Source organism: Eubalaena glacialis, chromosome 11 (assembly GCF_028564815.1).
Source record: "Eubalaena glacialis isolate mEubGla1 chromosome 11, mEubGla1.1.hap2.+ XY, whole genome shotgun sequence".
NCBI lineage: Eukaryota > Metazoa > Chordata > Mammalia > Artiodactyla > Balaenidae > Eubalaena > Eubalaena glacialis.
Genome location: NC_083726.1, coordinates 7,136,370 through 7,154,839, shown reverse-complemented (window position 1 = coordinate 7,154,839; position 18,470 = coordinate 7,136,370). Strand labels below are relative to the sequence as shown.

The 18,470-nt window shown below is 43.2% G+C and overlaps 1 protein-coding gene across 3 annotated transcripts in view; it reads right to left on the bottom strand.

The window, feature by feature from the left end:
* The window catches only part of TCF20 (transcription factor 20), a 103,033-nt gene that overhangs the window by 7,291 nt on the left and 77,272 nt on the right, over positions 1-18,470 (bottom strand). For all 3 annotated transcript variants that reach the window (XM_061205027.1, XM_061205028.1, XM_061205030.1), the window contains one exon: positions 7,766-7,859. In XM_061205027.1, the coding sequence (XP_061061010.1) occupies positions 7,766-7,859 (94 nt within the window). The remainder of the gene's footprint in view (positions 1-7,765; positions 7,860-18,470) is intronic.

The window sequence follows — 18,470 nt, the reverse complement described above, 5'->3', positions numbered from 1 at the left end:
ACACGCAAGACACCCCCAAATAAGCTATGGCACCTCAACATGGTGGAATGTCAGTCCAACGTTAAATGTTTCAGAATAGTGAACATGATGCAAATTGCTCAAAAAACCAGGATACATAAATGTACAAGTACAATCCCAATTTTACCAAAATATTTTATATGCATAAAAAAGGACAAAGGAAATCTACCAAAATATGACAGTGGTTCTCTTTGGATAGTAAGATTATAGGTGATTTTAATTTTCTTTATTTTTTCTGTATTTTCATGATCATATCCTATTATTCTAATCATCAGAAACAATCTCCAATAAATATTATTTTTAAAATTCCTTATCTTAGGCTAAGGCCATTCCACAGGCCCACGCCAAAGCTTCCTTGTGAAAACACTTTGAATCTGGAGGCATCTTTTCTCCTCTGTGGAGAGTCACAGGTCAGAGACAGCAAGGAGGCCAGGCCCGTGAGCCCCGCTTCCACCCTTGCCCCACACACAACCCATGGACACACTGCAGAAGCTCCATAATCCCTGCTAAATGCTTCAGAGGAATGTGAAATCCCATGAGGGGGCGATTAATCCTTGGAGGAAAATCACTCATTCCAACTGTTAACACGGTGACACATCCTCCACGAGGGCAAGGACGCGCACCTGCCTCCAGGGGCGTTGTGCTCTGCGGCACAAGCGTCGTGCGCGGAGCAGGGCGAGGAACCTGCATGAACGAGCTCACTCTGCACACCACAGCTCCCGAAGACCGACAGCCAGGTCGCTGGCGCGAGATGCAGTGGCAGAATGTTAATAAATATTGATCACACATTCTCAGAGAGCTCCCAGGCACCAAGGCGGGAGGCGGCCGTGGTACTTAGCCTTGTTAAATTTACAATTTAACTCAGGTTTAAAGTGAGGTCCAGATTAGCCGCCTGTGTACCCACAGATTTCAAGTGAAACAGTAATAAGCAAGGGAGCACACAAATGGAAACTTTTGAGGTCCTCTATAATCTTAAATAAATAAAGACCCTTTCATAATTTGGCTAAGCCACCTCCCCTCCTGGAGTCCTAGAATCTCTAGGGTCTAGGGTCGGACGGGTTTACTCTTCACAGTTCCCGGGGCAAGCCTGGGGCAAGCCTCGGGGCACGAGAAACAGCAAGTCCTGCTAACCTTTGCATCCCCATCCCCTCCCCCCTCCAAGCAAACAGCACAGCAGCAAATGAAATGTGTTAATGTAAAACCCACGAGTACATGGTGTGACCGAGGCTCCTGCTGTTCCAATCTGCCAGAGAGCTCACGAACGGCAGGAGACGGACAGCTGGAGCTCGAGGGAAGCACCTTCTCCTTACCTGGACTGTGGCAGCAGAGCATGCTGGCAGAGTCTATAGTTTGGGCCAAAGAGAAACAGCACAGGCCACAGCGGCGGGGGAAAGGCCACCCTTACACCACAGGGGTTTACAGAAATAAGGAGGGGGGCCGTGTTAGCTGGAAAAAATGCCATCAGAAAGGCAGAGGTGGCTCAGGTCCCCTCACTGCCACGGAACAGTGACCAGCTGTGATGGACCATTACTAAAACATGCTTAAAGCTAGGAAACATGTTCCCTCAAAGTTAAAAAGAAGAAATAAAACAATGTAAGTAAACACTAGAGGCAACTTGGAACTAATGCCAGGTACTCCTGGGAATGGAAGTCTCCGAAACAAATCTACGAGACGGGGTGCACCTTTTGGCTAGGCCTCCCGAGCAGGCAGAGGCTGTCCCCGTTCTCGTCATGTCCACCGGCCATCAGGAACTGCACTTCCTGCTCCTGGCAGGGTGAGAACCACAGCTGGAGGGCTTAGACACCTGCAAGGGGCCGGGGAGCCTCTCCTGGGCTGCCTCCAGCCAGGCTCTGCTGGGGAAGAGCCAAGAGTGGCAGGAAGTACAGTAAAAGCTCTCCTGAGGGCTCTGGACAGGCGCCTGGCCCCACACTGCCGGCCCGCCAGCCTCTCGTTTGATTCCTTTAAGCCCCTGGCAACATCCCGCACTGTGCAGAGGGCCTGGTCAGCACTTCCCCACAGTGAGGTCAGAGTCAACGGCTGGATCATCATGCAGGCTGGAAGAGACTCACCAGGTTGTCTAGTCGGCAGCGTGGCTTCCAGGCACAAACATCAGCACCCCAGAACAGTGTTCCACTTTGAGTCCTCTCTTTAGGCTTAAAGGCAGAGGACTCTGCTGAGCTCCTCATAACAAGCTATGTGGAGCTTCAGATACCCACATGCACCCATATATACCCCATGCTGAGGATGGTGAGCCCGGGAAGGGAGAAAACGAAAGGATGTCTAGCGTCCTTTGGATCTGCCAAGCCCCGACAGTCTCCAACTCAGCTACAATCTCCTCAGAGCTACGCTTAGTACTCATAATGGCAAAATCCAGGCTGGGACTCAGGGACCCGCCAGCCTCACCCCACCTCGCTGAGAGGCAGCCTCAGCTCCTGGGGCCAAAGGAGGGGAAAAAGAGGGCAGGAGCAAGGCCCTGTGATGCAGAGAGCTCCTCTCCAGGGAGAGGCCAGACCACCAGTTCTTTCATATGACCCATCTGGGGCTCTGAACCCACTGCCGCAAGATCAAAGTCAGCAGCGGAGAGAGCAGCTTTAAAATGCTGCTGGAAGGGTGGCTACAGAGGTGAAATTCCCAGCTGTGTTTCCTCATGAGGGTAAAAGAAAAAGCCCCTCTAGGCAAGATTCTATATGCACAGTGGGATTATAAATGAACTACCACAGCTCTTTTTTCCTTTGGTATTAATTGTTGTGGCTCATTGCATTAAATACATTAAATCTTTTTTTTTTTTTTTTAAACAGCGCTCATGTTCTTATTACTGCATTCTCCCACCTGGAGACAAATCCTGTGCCTGTGACATAACAAGCAGCACAACAGAGCAAACTGTGATGTCACAAATGTGCAATCACTGTTAGGAAGGGGAAACGCTGCAGGAGCCACAGATCCTCATGTTTCCATGGAGATGTCCCCGGTGATAAAAGTTTTCCCTTCGTTATGAACATCTCTCTAAGGTTTGGGCAGCTGGCAGCAAGGCAGAGATGAAAATGCCAAACTGTTCCTTACTCCATACAGAGATGGGGGACTCAAACTCAGGGACTTATTTTTATTATAACTAGAAAGAAAGTCAATCAATGAACGCCTTTCCTGGATACAAAGATCCATTACATATAGAACAGAATTCCTGAGAAGACTGTGTGGGATAAATACAAGCAGCAAGCTACACAGAGCAGTGCAGGCTCTGGGTCACTGTGACTCAGGTCATCCAAGAGACCAACAAATGCCCAAGACACGGTCACCTTGTTAAGCTGCTTCTTTGGTCCCAGCTCCGCATGGAGGAGCAGTTTGCAGCAGCTGGGACAGCAAAGCCAGAGGGCCAAGGCTCCGACCCAGACAGCCTCCCTCTCCCTGGATACTCGGCCACCAACTTCTGCCAAACAGAGACGTTACAACTTATCTGGGCAGGCCACGCAAGGCAGGCTCAAACAGAGTGACAAGGAAGTCCTTTGCTTCCTAACACTCATCTGGTAGAGCAGGCCCTGCTTCCCTGCTGGCGGTGCGCGCTGGAGGGCCTCCACTTGAGGGAGGAGAGCCCGGTGCCTGTCCCGAAGAACCCCCAGCGCCTGGGCTAGAGCAGGGCGTTCCAGCTGCCAGCTGCACATGGCCATGGGAGTCTAAACAAAAGAAAAAGCTCAGTCCCTCATTCCCACTAGCCACCTTCCAAAGCGCTCAGTGGTCACACATGGCTTGTGGCTACTGTATTGGAGAGTACAGATCTAGAACATTCCCTCACCGCAGCAAGTTCTACCGAGCGACTCCACTCAACCCCTGGAGAAACTGTACCTGGAGGCAGGTGCCCCGTGTGCACACAGGGAGCACGCTCGCGGGGGGGACGAGGCACCTGCCTGCTGCTCACCTGAGGCTGCCGGGCAGAGCCTCCGTGCAGGAGACCACCTCTCACCGCCCACCGACGGGGAAAGCCAATGCTTGCAGCATTCCCCACAAAAGACTTACGCACAACTGCCGAAAACCCAGAACTTGAACATCTTCATTAAAAACCACGAAGCTTAAACTAGAGAAAGAAACAAAACGTTCTGATGTAACCCTGGGCGGTATCATGAAAATGAGAAAAGGCAGTGGTTGGGCTTCTGAGAGAGAAGGATTTAACGGCTGTTCTATAGAACATGCCAGACCACGACCCAGGGTGAATTACAGCTCAGACTCAACAAGTAAACATGTAGAGGAGGACAGAGGATGGAAGGGACAGATTGAAACCCAAACTCCCTGAACTGACATTTCAAGGCTCTTTTTTTTTTTTAATTTAATAAATTTATTTATTTATTTATTTATGGCTGTGTTGGGTCTTCGTTGCCGCACGCGGGCTTTCTCTAGCTGCGGTGAGCGGGGGCTACTCTTCGTTGTGGTGCGCGGGCTTCTCATTGCGGTGGTTTCTCTTGTTGCGGAGCACGGGCTCTAGGCGCACGGGCTTCAGTAGTTGTAGCACGTGGACTCAGTAGTTGTGGCTCGCGGGCTCTAGAGCACAGCCTCAGTAGCTGTGGCGCACAGGCTTAGTTGCTCCGTGGTATGTGGGATCTTCCCGGACCAGGGCTCGAACCCGTGTCCCCTGCATTGGCAGGCGGATTCTTAACCACTGTGCCACCAGGGAAGCCCTCAAGGCTCTCTTCTTACTGCCCACTTATCCCTCTGGTCACACGGCACCCTGGCCACCAGCTGCCCTTCAGCACATGCAAACAAACTTTCATGAGAATCTAACTTTGGCATAAGCATTATCTTTCTGCACCTTTCTTTCTTTTTTTTTCGCCACACTGTGTGGCTTGGCAGGATCTTAGTTCCTGACCAGGGATCAAATCCAGGCCCCCAGCAGTGAAAGCCCGGAATCCTAACCACTGGACCACCAGGGAATTCCCTTTCTTGTTTTTTTTAGCTGCACCCCCTACAGAAACCTGGAAAGAAAAGAGGGAGGAGGAAAGGAGGGGCAATGAGAAGGATGTGAAAGGCAGGGGGACGCGCTTAAGCAAACGTCAGGAGCGCTGGGAGGAAGGGTGGTCGAGAGGAACTCAGATTCCTCCCAGGCCTATTGGATCCGACTCCATGTGCTTTACGCCTCTGTACCTGCTCCCATCACCTGGTCAGCCACCAGGCCATTTGAGCACTCTCGTTTGTCTTCCCATTTTCTCTTCCTCCATCCTGACTGAAAGCATGAGAACCTGCCAGGTGAAGGTCTCAGACCCATCTGATGCTCAAAAAGTAACTGGTGAAAACAATCAACAAAAAGCCAAAAGTCAGGAGGAAGAAAGAGGATTTCCCAGGCTGCTTGAAGCTCTGAGTCAGAACTCCAGTCTTCTGCACTGCTCATTGGATGGCACTTCTCAGACAAAAGGTGTCCTTCTTTCAACAGTTATCACACTGCAAAACACTGCTCTGATCATCTCCAGAGACCTGGAAAAAAGGTTTGATAAAACCCAACACCAGTTCACGATAAAAACACACAACAAACTAGGAACAGAAAGGAACCTCTTCAGTTGCGTCAAGAACATCTATGAAAAGCCCACAGCTATCATCATAATAGGTCAGAAACAAGACAAGGATGTCAGCTCTTGCCACTTCTTCTTCTTTCTTTTTTTTTTTTTTGGCTGTGGACCATTTTTAAAGTCTTTATTGAATCTGTTACAATATTGCTTCTGTTTTATGTTTTGTTTTTTTGGCCTCGAGGCATGTGGGATCCTAGTTCCCCGATCAGGGATCGAACGGCACCCCCTGCACTGGAAGGCGAAGTCTTAACCACTGGACTGCCAGGGAAGTCCCAGCTCTTGCCACTTCTATCCAACATTATCTAGAAGGTCTAGCCAGGCAACTAGGCAAAGAAAAGAAAAGGCATCTGATTGGAAAGGAAGAAGTAGAACAATCTACTCACAGATGACACATCTTGTATATAGAAATCCACTAAATAACTATTAGAACTAATCAGTGAGTGGAGCAAAGTTCCAGAATACAAGATCAATACACCAAAATCAATTATATTTCTATACACTCACAGTGAACAATCTGAAAATTGAATTAAGAAAACAATTCCATTTATAACCACACCAAAAATAATAAAATACTTAGGAATAAATTTAACAAAAAAGGTGCAAAATGTGTACTGTGAAAATTACAAAACACTGTTGAAAGAAATTAAAAACTGAAATAAATGGAAAGACAGACACCCCATGATCATGGGTTGGAGGACACACTATTTTTTTTTATAAGATGGTGACAACTCCTAACCTGATCTGCAGATTCAATGCAATCCCACCCCCCTCAGAAATGGATAAGCTGATCCTAAAATTCATATAGAACAGCAAAGGACCCAGAATAGCCAAAACAATCTTGAAAAAAAAAGGAACGAAGTCGGAGGATTCACACTTCCCAATTTCAAAATCTACTACAAAGCTACAGTAAACAAGACGGTGTGGTACTGGAGAGAGTCCAGAAATAGGTCCATACATCTATGGTCAACTGGTTTTCGACAAAGGTCATCCAATGAGGAAAGAGTAGTCTTTTCTACAAATGGTGCTGGGACAACTGGAATCCATATGGAAAGAAATGAACTGGACCCCTACTTCACACCACATACAAAAATTAACTCAAAATGGATCAAAGACCTGTGTAAGGGCTAAAACTATAAAACTCTTAGGAGAAAACATAGGCATAAATCTTTGTGATTTTAGATTATGCAATGGCTTCTTAAATATAAGAAAAGCAACAAGGAACAAAGAGCATAAGTGGCAAAAGAAAAACAGATAAACTGAACTTCACCAAAGATGCTCAATATCATTAGCTGACAGGGAAGTGCAAACCCAAATCACAATGAGATACCACTTCTTGCCCACTGGGATGGCCATAATAAAAAAGACATAAAAACAAGTGTTGGTGATGATGTGGAGTAACTGGAACCCTCACACACTGCTGGAGGGATGTAAAATGGTGCAGCCACTTTGGAAGACAGTCTGACAGTTCCTCAAATGGTTACACATAGAGTTACCATATGACCCAGTAATTCCACTCCTAGGTTTATACCCAAGAGAAATGAAAACATTTAGTCCACACAAGGACTTGTCTGTGAATGTTCACAACAGCATTATTTTGTATTATTATTGTATAATAATACAAAAGTGGAAAACCTAAACGTGCATCAACTGAAGAATGATAAAATATGGTATATCCTTACAATAAAATATTGTTAGAAAATAAAACCAATGAAGTACTGACACATGCTGCGATGTGGATAAACCAAAGAAACAGGAAGCTAAGTCACACGAAACCCATCACAAAGACCACATACTGTGTGATTCCATTTACATGAAATGGCCAGAAAAGGCAAATCCACAGAGATAGAAAGTAGATTAGTAGTTGCCAGGGGCTGGGGGTGAGAGAGAGACCACCAACAGGTAGTAGTTTAAGACGTGATGAAAATGCTCTAAAATTAATCGTGATTGTGCTTGCACAACTCTGTGAATATAATGGTAAAAATCATTTAATTGTACACTTAAATAGGTAAATCTTTTGTGAATTATAAAATTTATAAAAAATATCACCCCATTTAATTCCTTTTTATTATCTTCTCTGCATTCCTTCAGAATTTACAAACAGAACAAGGTCAGAAGAGACAAAAAGAACTATAAAGAGAGAATCAAAATGTTACTTCCTACCCTTCGGATGCTCTGAACAAGGGTCTGTGGTCCCATCTTACCTGCGTCAATGGCACACGGGTAATGGTATCGGAAGGAGCAGCCTTTGTTGTAGCAGCCCAAGGTGGCGCCTGCCTCCTGGCAGTGGGAACATTTCTGAAAGGAAGGAAGAAGTCAGGCATGTCAGCATCCCAACCTCACCCCTCTCCCCCAGGCCTTCCCCAGACCCCACGGGTCAGACCTCAGCGCACGTCTCTGTGGTTACAGGAGTCTGGCAGCAGGACAGGCTGTCAATTTCTAACCACCACTCACTGACCACACCATGCAAGGGATCCAGCAGTAATGTTTTAGGCCAGGCCTTACAAATGTTCACAAATAAATCAAACAGCACCCAGCCTTGCCCTTGGTGTGCCCATTGTCCACCCACCTGCGAGCCTGCCTGTCCTTTCCTCAGTCCTCACCATTATGGTGAACTGCCTACAGATCTTGCCCATCTATTTCTGCTGTGGAAGTCTGGGGTAGGAGAAGAGGGTACGATAGTAGAGTTATATATAAACCTTTTAGAATTAAAAGTGGAATTTGGTTTCTAGTTTTTATTTTCATAAGAAGATTTTATTTTTATTCTGCTTATCCCAAATGCCCAATACAAGTATATTTCTCTTTTCAGAAAATATGGGCTCCTGTGTGCAAACGGTATTTTTACACACAAATCCTATTTTAAAGGCACTAGGAAACCTGCCATGAATTTCTGGCTGAGACATTATTCTGTAATTGAGATGCTCCTCCTTCTTCGGTCAGGTTTTCGTAAAGTGGGGCACATCTCTATCATGTGATGCGGCTGCCATGAGCGCTCAGTCCTGTGTCCTGTCAACAATAATCATACTTGGAAAAACCACACTGGCCCTACTGAGGAAAGATGCAGACCCTTCTGGTGGCCAAGGACACACAGCTAAGGCTACCTGAATGACAAAGACACTTGTTCCTGATTCTAGGGAAAATAAAAGTGCTCCATAAGCAGTTACACTTGTGGAAGATGACTCCCCAACACATACTGCACCCTTCCTGGGACAAAGTGACCAAAGGGCGCCCTTCCCTCTTTTCTCTTTTGCCTGGGATGTCAGCCTATCAGGGTCTGTGTGGCTTGCAGGCCTGCAGCAGTCAGGAATGCCTCACCTAGTGAAGTGAAGCCCCCCTGGACGGTGCCATGGAATGAACACCTCCAACTCACAGCAGCAGGAGCAGGGTGACAGGGAGCTGGATCAAGCTTCCCTGACGCTGATGCTGACGGAAAACCACACAGATGCCGGCAACAGCACAGTCCAGTGCTCACCCTGAATCATGCGTCACGCATCACCCGAATGATGCGGCTCATTTGGTCCTCACAGCTACCCTGTGACATCCCCACTCTACAGATGAGGTTCCTAAACCACCATAAGGGGAAGTAACCTGCTCCAGGTCAGAGCTGATCCCAGCTGACCATGCCTGGCATCCTCCAGAGGCAAATGCGGCAGGAACAGGGCTGTAAGACAGCCCTAGAAGACCAATATTCTTCTGGGTGCTGACAATCAGTAAATGTTTATCATGTGCCCTCACACCCTTGCCAAGAAACAAAAGACTACTTGGCCCAGAGTAAACCAAGGCCAGTTGGCAGCTTCTCGGGCAGCCCTAGACTTTATCTGCTTTTATCAGTGCCACAGGGCACCTTCAGTACAAAGGTCTCACCATCAACCAGAGGGAATGAACATGGCTAATTTCTCAGTGGTCACCCACAGCCATTCCCATTACACCCCTTCTTCCTAAAGGAGCCCCGAACGGTCAGCCATCCAGAGGACTCATGCTCCAGGCCCTCCCCACCCCCCTGGGGGGTGAATCTCAGTGGTGGCCATTTAGGAATGGGTGTGTCAAGCATTTCTGGTAGTGAAGTCTGCAGGGAAAGGGACTTCTGGGAAAGTTTTGCACTCTTAACAAGGACACAAAACAGAAAGGCAGGAACAGGCCATCTTCTCGCTCGACCTCTGTGAGAAGGGCATGGTGAGATCTGTAGCAACCATCTTGTCACCACAAGGGGACAGCTCTGAAGACAGAGCCCAACCAGCTGAGGGCTGCAGAGTGACAGGATGGAAAGAACCTGGATTTCTGTGACATGATTAAGCACTAAAGTAACCAACCCCAGGACCATCCCATCTCCAGACTTGTTAAGGGGGAGGACACTTTTCTTAAAAAAAAAAACAAACAAATCACTTTTTAGTTTAATTTTGTAACTTGCAGTCAAAATATCCTGATTGATACAGAAAGGGACCTAGTACTTGAGGCCCTGCTGTATAAGGTTAAGGATGTGGGCTCTGGAACCTAAATAACTCCCTGGTAAGTGATTCCACCACTGACCATCTTTGTGTTGTTCTTGGCCAAAGTCCTAAACTTTGTTTCTTCAAGCTGCAAACGTGGACCTGGTAATACGAGCTACCTCACAGACATATTGTGAGGGTTAAATGTGTTAATCCAGGCTTAAAACAATGGCTGATCAAAAGCGCTCAGTAAATGTGACCCAAGATGACCATGTGCCAGACACACGACACAGACTGACAAACAGCCACCTGTGGAGCAGCCCTGTTATCACCCTCGGATCCGAACACTGTCCATTTCCTTCCTACCTCAACACACACCCCTCTGCCCCCAGCAGGGCTTCTCAAAGCTTCTTGCCCTGAACCAGCCCACAGGCCCCATTTTTCTCATAAAGAAAGCAAACCCATCCCTCACCAGGAAATCACATCAATAAAATGATGCGTGCTTCTTTCACTTAAAAAAGCACAATTAATTTACTATATTACTTCCAGAGGAGAAAGACCCTGCATGACCTATTTAGGTAGGGCCTTAGAGAAAGGACCTTAAAGAGTTTAGGTCAGTGGTTCTCAAAGTATGGTCCCTGGACCAGCAGCATCAGCATCAGCATCAGCTGGGAACTTGTTCGAAATGCAAATTTTGGGATTCTGGCAAGATTGTTGAGTAGTAGCACTGGGAATCTGTCCCCACACCTGGAAAATAACTGCACTGGCAGAATCTGTCTGATGTAACTGCTCTGGAGCTCTGGAGTCTGTTGAAGACCTGCAACTTCCAGGGGAGATGTGGATGGCAAATAGCAGTTAATTCTGCCCATCTCCCACTCCCAGCCAAGTGGCAGGCAACCTAACTATACAAGTTAAGGAACTATGAAAAGAAGAACAAACTAAACCCAAAGCTAGCAGAAGGAAGGAAATAATAAGGATTAGAACAAAAATAAATGAAACAGAGAACAGACAGAGAATAGTAGAGAAAAACCCAAGCGGGGACATTACTATTGATTCTACAGAAATAAAAAGGATTATAAGAGAGTACTATGAGCAACTGTACACTAGCAAATTGGATAATCTAGATGAAATGCACAAATTTCCAGCAACACAAAACCTACCAAGATTAAATCACAAAGAAATAAAGATTTGAATAGATCTATAATTAGTAAGGAGATTGAATCAGTAGTCAAAAAGCTCCCGAAAAAGAAAAGCCTTGGACCCGATGATGGCTTCACTGGTGAATTCTACCAAACATTTAAGAAGGAACTAATACCAGTCCTTGGGAAACTTTTCCCAAAAATTGAAGAGAAGGGGACATTTTCAAAATCATTCTACTGAGGCCAGCATCACCCGACACCAAAGCCAGAAAAAGGTGCACGCACACACACAGACGCAAACATACACAGACACAAAAACCCTACAGACCAATATCTTTTATGAACATTGATGCAAAAATCCCCAACAAAACACTAGCAAACAGAATCCAACAGCACATTAAAAGGGTTATACACCATGACCAAGTGGGATTCACTCCTGGAATGCAAGGATGGTACAACACACAGAAATCAATGTAATACGTTACGTCAACAGCATGAGGGAAATAACTACATGCATGATCACCTCATTATATGCAGAAAAAACATTTGACAAAATTTAACACCTTTTATGATAAAAACACTCAACAAACTAGGAATAGAAGGAAACAAAAGATGTATATGAAAAACCGACAAGGATTATCATACTCAATGGTGAAAGACCAGTGGCGTTTCTTTTAAGATGAGCAACAAACAAGGACACTTGCTTTCACCACTTCTATTCACCATAGTACTGGAAATTCTAGCCATAACAATTAAGAAAGAAAAAGAAATAAAAGGGGTCCAAACTGGAAAGAAAAAGGTAAAATTATCTCTGTTTGAAGATATGATCTTATATGTAGAAAACCCTAGAGATCACAAAGAAACAAAAAACAAAAACCCTGCTAGAACTAATAAATGAATTCAGCAAAGTAGCAGGATACAAAGTCAACACAGAAAAATCAGTTGCATTTCTGTACATGAACAATGAACAATGAACAATCTGAAAAGGAAATTACAAAAACAATTTGATTCTCAACAGCATCAAAAAGAATAAAATACTTAGGAATTAACTAAGGAAGTGAAAGACTTGTACAATGAAAACTACAAAACATTGCTGAAAGTAATTAAAGAAGACATGAATAAATGGCAACACATCCCATGCTCATGGATTAGGAAACTTAGTGTTATTAAAATGTTTACAAAGTGGGGCTTCCCTGGTGGCGCAGCGGTTGAGAATCTGCCTGCCAATGCAGGGGACACGGGTTCGAGCCCTGGTCTGGGAAGATCCCACATGGCCCAGAGCAACTAGGCCTGCGAGCCACAACTACTGAGCCTGCGCGTCTGGAGCTTGTGCTCCGCAACAAGAGAGGCTGCGATAGTGAGAGGACCGCGCACCGCGATGAAGAGTGGCCCCCGCTTGCCGCAACTAGAGAAAGCCCTCGCCCAGAAACGAAGACCCAACACAGCCAAAAATAAAATATAAATAAATTAAAAATGTTTACAAAGTGATCTACAGGGTGACCTACAGAGTCAATGCAATCTATCAAATCTCAACGATGTTTTCTGCAAAAATAGAAAAACCTATCCTAAAATTTATATGGAATCTTTTTTTTTTTTTTTGGTTGCGCCGCACAGCTTGCAGGATCTTAGTTCCCCAACTAGGGATTGAACCTGGGCCCTTGGCAGTAAAAGCACAGAGTCCTAACCGCTGGACCGGCAGGTAATTCCCATGTGGAATATTAAGGGAACCTGAATAGCCAAAACAATCTTGAAAAAGAACAATGCTGCAGGACCCATACTTCTGATTTCAAAGCTTACTACAAAGCTACAGTAGTCAACAGTGTAGCACTGACATAAAAACAGAGATATAGACCAATGGAATAGAATAGAGAGCCCAGAAATAAACCCTTCCATATATGGTTAAATGATTTTTGAAAAGGGTGCCAAGATCATCCAATGGGGAGAGGACAGTCTTTTCAACAAATGGTGCAGGGAAAACTGGATATCCACATGCGAAAGAATGAAGTTGGACCCTTACCTAACAGCATATATAAAAATCAACTAACAAAGGATCAAGGACCTAAATGTAAGACCTAAAACAATAAAACTCTTAGAAGAAAACATGAAACAAAAGTTTCATGACATTGGATTTGGCAATGATTTTTTGGTTATGACACCAAAGGCCCACATAACAAAAAGTAGACAAATTGGACTTCATGAAAATTTTAAAATGTTGTGCATCAAAATACACTAGCAACAGAGTAAAAAGATAACATACAGGATGGGAGAAACTATTCGAAAATCATATATCTGATAAGGGATTAATATCCAGATTATATAGAGAACTCCTAAAACTCCACCAAATAACAACAACAACAAAAACCCCAACCAAAACAAAAAACCCAACCCATTTCAACAATGGGCAAAGGACTTGAATAGACACTTCTCCAAAGGAGATATACAAATGGCCAATAAACAAAGGAAAAAATGCTCAACATCACTCATCATTAGGGAAATGCAAATCAAAACCAAAATGAGATACCACTTCACACCCATTAAAATAACTACTATCAAACAGAAAACAACAGTGTTGGTGAGGATGTGGAGAAACTGGAACACTTGGGCACTATTGGTGGGAATGTAAAATGATACAAACACTATGGAAAACAGTATGGTAGTTCTTCAAAAAATTAAAAATAGAATTATCATATAATCCAGCAAGTCCACTTTTGCGTATTTATCCCACCAACATGAAAGCAGAGTATGAAAAATATTTGTACACCCATGTTCACAGCAGCATTATTCACAATAGCTAATATGTGGAAGCAACTCAAGTGTCCATCGATGGATGAATGGCTAAGCGAAATATGGTATATGCATACAATGGAATATTTTTCACTCTTAAAAAGGAAGGAAATTCTGACACATGCGACAACCTTGAGGACATTGTGCTAAGTGAAATAAGCTAGTCAGCAAAAAACAAATACTATATGACTCAACTTATATGAGGTATCTAGAATAATTTAATCATAGTATAATGGTGGTTGCCATGGTATGGAGGGAGGAGAAAGTGTGGAGTCTTATTTAATGGGTATAGAGTTTCAGTTTTGTTTTGTTTTTTTTTAAACCTGCACACAGATTTTTTTTAAAAATTAACTTATTTATTTATTTTTGGCTGCGTTGGGTCTTCGTTGCTGTGCGCGGGCTTTCTCTAGTTGCGGCAAGTGGGGACTACTCTTCGTTGCGGTGCGAGGGCTTCTCATTGTGGTGGCTTCTCTCGTTGCAGAGCACAGGCTCTAGGCGTGCAGGCTTCAGTAGTTGTAGCACACGGACTCAGTAGTTGTGGCTCCCGGGCTCTAGAGTGCAGGCTCAGTAGTTGTGGCACACGGGCTTAGCTGCTCTGCGGCATGTGGGATCTTCCCGGACCAGGGCTGGAACCCGTGTCCTCTGCATTGGCAGGCGGATTCTTAACCACTGTGCCACCAGGGAAGCCCTAGAGTTTCAGTTTTACAAGATGAAAACAGTTATAGGGACGTATGGTGGTGATGGTTACACAACAATGTGAAGGTATTTAATACCACTATGTACTTAAAAACTATGTATTGGGTTGGCAAAAAAGTGCCTTCGGTTTTTAAGTAAAAATAAAAGACACATTTTTCATTTTCACCAAGAACTTTATCGAACAACATATGCACCCTTTTGTTCCACTATCTTCTGCCATTTTTCAGGCAACTTTGTAATTCCATCTTCCCAAAACTTTTTATCTTTTTGAGCAAAGAACTGTTCCAGGTGCCTTTTACAGTCTTCCAGGGAACTGAAATTTTTTCCATTAAGAGAATTTTGTAAAGACGGAAATAAATGGAAATCCGAAGGTGCAATGTCTGGTGAATACAGCGGATGAATCAGAACTTCGCAGCCAAGCTGTAACACTTTTTGCCTGGTCAGCAAAGAAACATGCGGTCTTGCGCTATCCTGATGGAAGATTATGCATTTTCTGTTGACTAATTCCGGATGCTTTTCGTTGAGTGCTGCTTTCAGTTGGTCTAATTAGGAGCAGTACTTGTTGGAATTAATTGTTTGGTTTTCCGGCAGGAGCTCATAATAGAGGACTCCCTTCCAATCCCACCATATACAACTTCTTCGGTGTGGTTGGTGGTGGTTCATTTCGCTTGCCCCATGATCTCTTCCATTCCACATTATTGTACAGTATATCCACTTTTCATCGCCTGTCACAATTTGTTTTAAAAATACAATGTTTTCATTACATTTAAATAGAAAATCGCATGTGGAAATATGGTCAAGAAGGTTTTTTTCACTTAACTTATGTGGAACCCAAACATCAAAGCAATTAGTATAATCAAGCTGGTGCAAATGATTTTCAATGCTTGATTTGGATATTTTGAGTATGCTGGCTATCTCCTGCGTGGTATAACGTTGATTGTTCTCAATTAAAGTCTCGATTTGATTGTTATCAACTTCAACTGGTCTGACCATGGAGCATCATCCAGTGAGAAATCTCCAGCACGAAACTTTGCAAACCACTTTTGACACATTCGATCAGTCACAGCACCCTCTCCATACACTGCACAGATCTTTTTTTGCGTTTCAGTTGTGTTTTTACCTTTCTTGAAATAACAAAGCATAATATGCCAAAAATGTTGCTTTTTTCTTCCATCTTCAATATTAAAATGGCTACACAAAAATTCACCAATTTTGATGTCTTTTTTTAAATGCATGCTGATGCAACAGCTGTCACGATACAATCTAACAAAATTGTTTCGAATGAAGTTAAAGATAACCAAGCACTACTAGAGCCATCTTACAGAAACAAACAAACCTTTTGGCCAACCCAATACTTAAAAACGGTTAAACCTACAGCTACTAACATCATACTCAATGGTGAAAAGCTGAAAGCATTTCCTCTAAGATCAGGAACAAGACAAGGATGCCCACTCTTGCCACTTTTATTCAACATAGTTTTGGAAGTCCTAGCCACAGCAATCAAAGAAGAAAAAGAACTAGAAGGAATCCAAACTGGAAAAGTACAACTGTCACTGTTTGCAGATGTTATACTATACACAGAAAATCTAAAGACGCTAACAGAAAACTACGAGAGCTCATCAATGAATTCAGTAAAGCTGCAGGATACAAAATTAATACACAGAAATCTACTGCATTTCTACACACTGACAACAAAAGATCAGAAAGAGAAATTAAGGAAACAATCCCATTTATCATCTCATCAAAAAGAATAAAATAGGGAATTCCCTGGCGGTCCAGTGGTTAGGACGCCACATTTCCACTTCAGGGGGCACGGGTTTGATCCCTGGTCAAGGAACTATAAGATCTCACATGCTGCATGGCACAGCCAAAAAAAAGAAAAAGAACAAAATACCTAGGAAAAAGCCTACCTAAGGAGGCAAAAGACCTGTACTCTGAAAACTGTAAGATGCTTATGAAAGAAACTGAAGATGACACAAACAGATGGTAAGATATACTGCTTTCTCGGACTGGAAGAATCAATATTGCTAAAATGACTATACTACCCAAGTCAGCCTACAGAGTCAATGCAATCCCTATCCAATTACCAATGGCATTTTACACAAAACTAGAACAAAAAAATTTAAAATTTGTATGGAAACACAAATAGCCTGAACAGCCAAAGCAATCTTGAGAAAGAAAAATGGAGCTGGAGGAATCAGGCTCCCTGACTTCAGACTATACTACAAAGCTACAGTAATCAAAACAGTACTGTACTGGACCAAAAACAGACATACAGATCAATGGAACAGGATAGAAAGCCCAGAAATAAACCCATGCACCTATGGCCAATTAATCTACGACAAAGGAGGCAAGAATATACAATGGAAAAAAGACAGTCTCTTCAGTAAGTGGTGCTGGGAAAACTGGACAGCTACATGTAAAAGAATGAAATTAGAACATTCTCTAACACCATATACAAGAATAAACTCAAACTGGATTAAAGACCTAAATGTAAGACTGGATACTATAAAACTACACTAGAGGAAAACATAGGCAGAACACTCTTTGACATAAATCGCAGCAGTATCTTTTTGGATCTGTCTCCTAGAGTAATGGAAATAAAAACAAAAATAAACAAATGGGACCAAATTAAACTTAAAAGCTTTTGCACAGCAAAGGAGACCATAAACAAAATGAAAAGACAACCTACAGAATGGGAGAAAATATTTGCGAACAATGTGACTGACAAGGGATTGATTTCCAAAATATACAAACAGCTCATACAGCTCAATATCAAAAAAACAAACAACCCAATCAAAAAATGGGCAGAAGATCTAAATAGACATTTCTCCAAAGAAGACATATAGATGGTCAACAGGCACATGAAAAGATGCTCAACATCATTATTAGAGAAATGCAAATCAAAACTACACTGAGGTACCACCTCACTCTGGCCAGAATGGCCATCATAAAAAAGTCTACAAATAATAAATGCTGGAGAGGGTGTGGAGAAAAAAGAACCCTCTTGCACTGCTGGTGGGAATATATATTGATACAGTCACTATGGAGAACGGTATGGAGATTCCTTAAAAAGCTAAAAATAGAACTACCATATGATCCTGCAATCCCACTCCTGGGCATGTATCTGGAGAAAACTATAATTCAAAAAGATACATGCACCCCAATGTTCACTGCAGCACTATTTACAATAGCCAAGACATGGAAGCAACCTAAATGCTCATCGACAGATGACTTGATAAAGATGTGGTATGTATACACAATGGAATATTCTCAGGCATAGAAAAGAATGAAATAATGCCATTTGCAGCAACATGGACGGACCTAGAGATTACCATACTAAGTGAAGTGAACCAGACAGAGACAAATATCATATGATATCGCTTATATGTGGAATCTTAAAAGAAAAAAAAAAAAAAAGAAGATAAAAGTGAACTTATTTCCAAAACTTACAGTTACCAAAGGGGAAAGGGGGGGTGGGGAGGGATAAAAAAGGACGTTGGGATTAACATATACACATTACTATATACAAAATAGATAAACAACGGGGATCTACTGTATAGCACAGGGAACTATACTCAATATTTTGTAATAATCTATAAGGGAAAAAAATCTGAAAAAGAATATATATATATATATATGTACAACTGAATCACTGTGCTGTACACCTGAAACATGATATTGTAAATCAACTATACTTCAATAAAAAACAAACAACAACAAAAAAAGTTAACATGGTAAATTTTATGTTAAGTGCATTTCAGCACAATAAAAGAATTTAAAAGATAAAGAAATCCAAATTCTCAAGCCCCATGTCAATGTGCAACAAATCTCCAGGCAATTCTGACGCTCCAATACAGTTT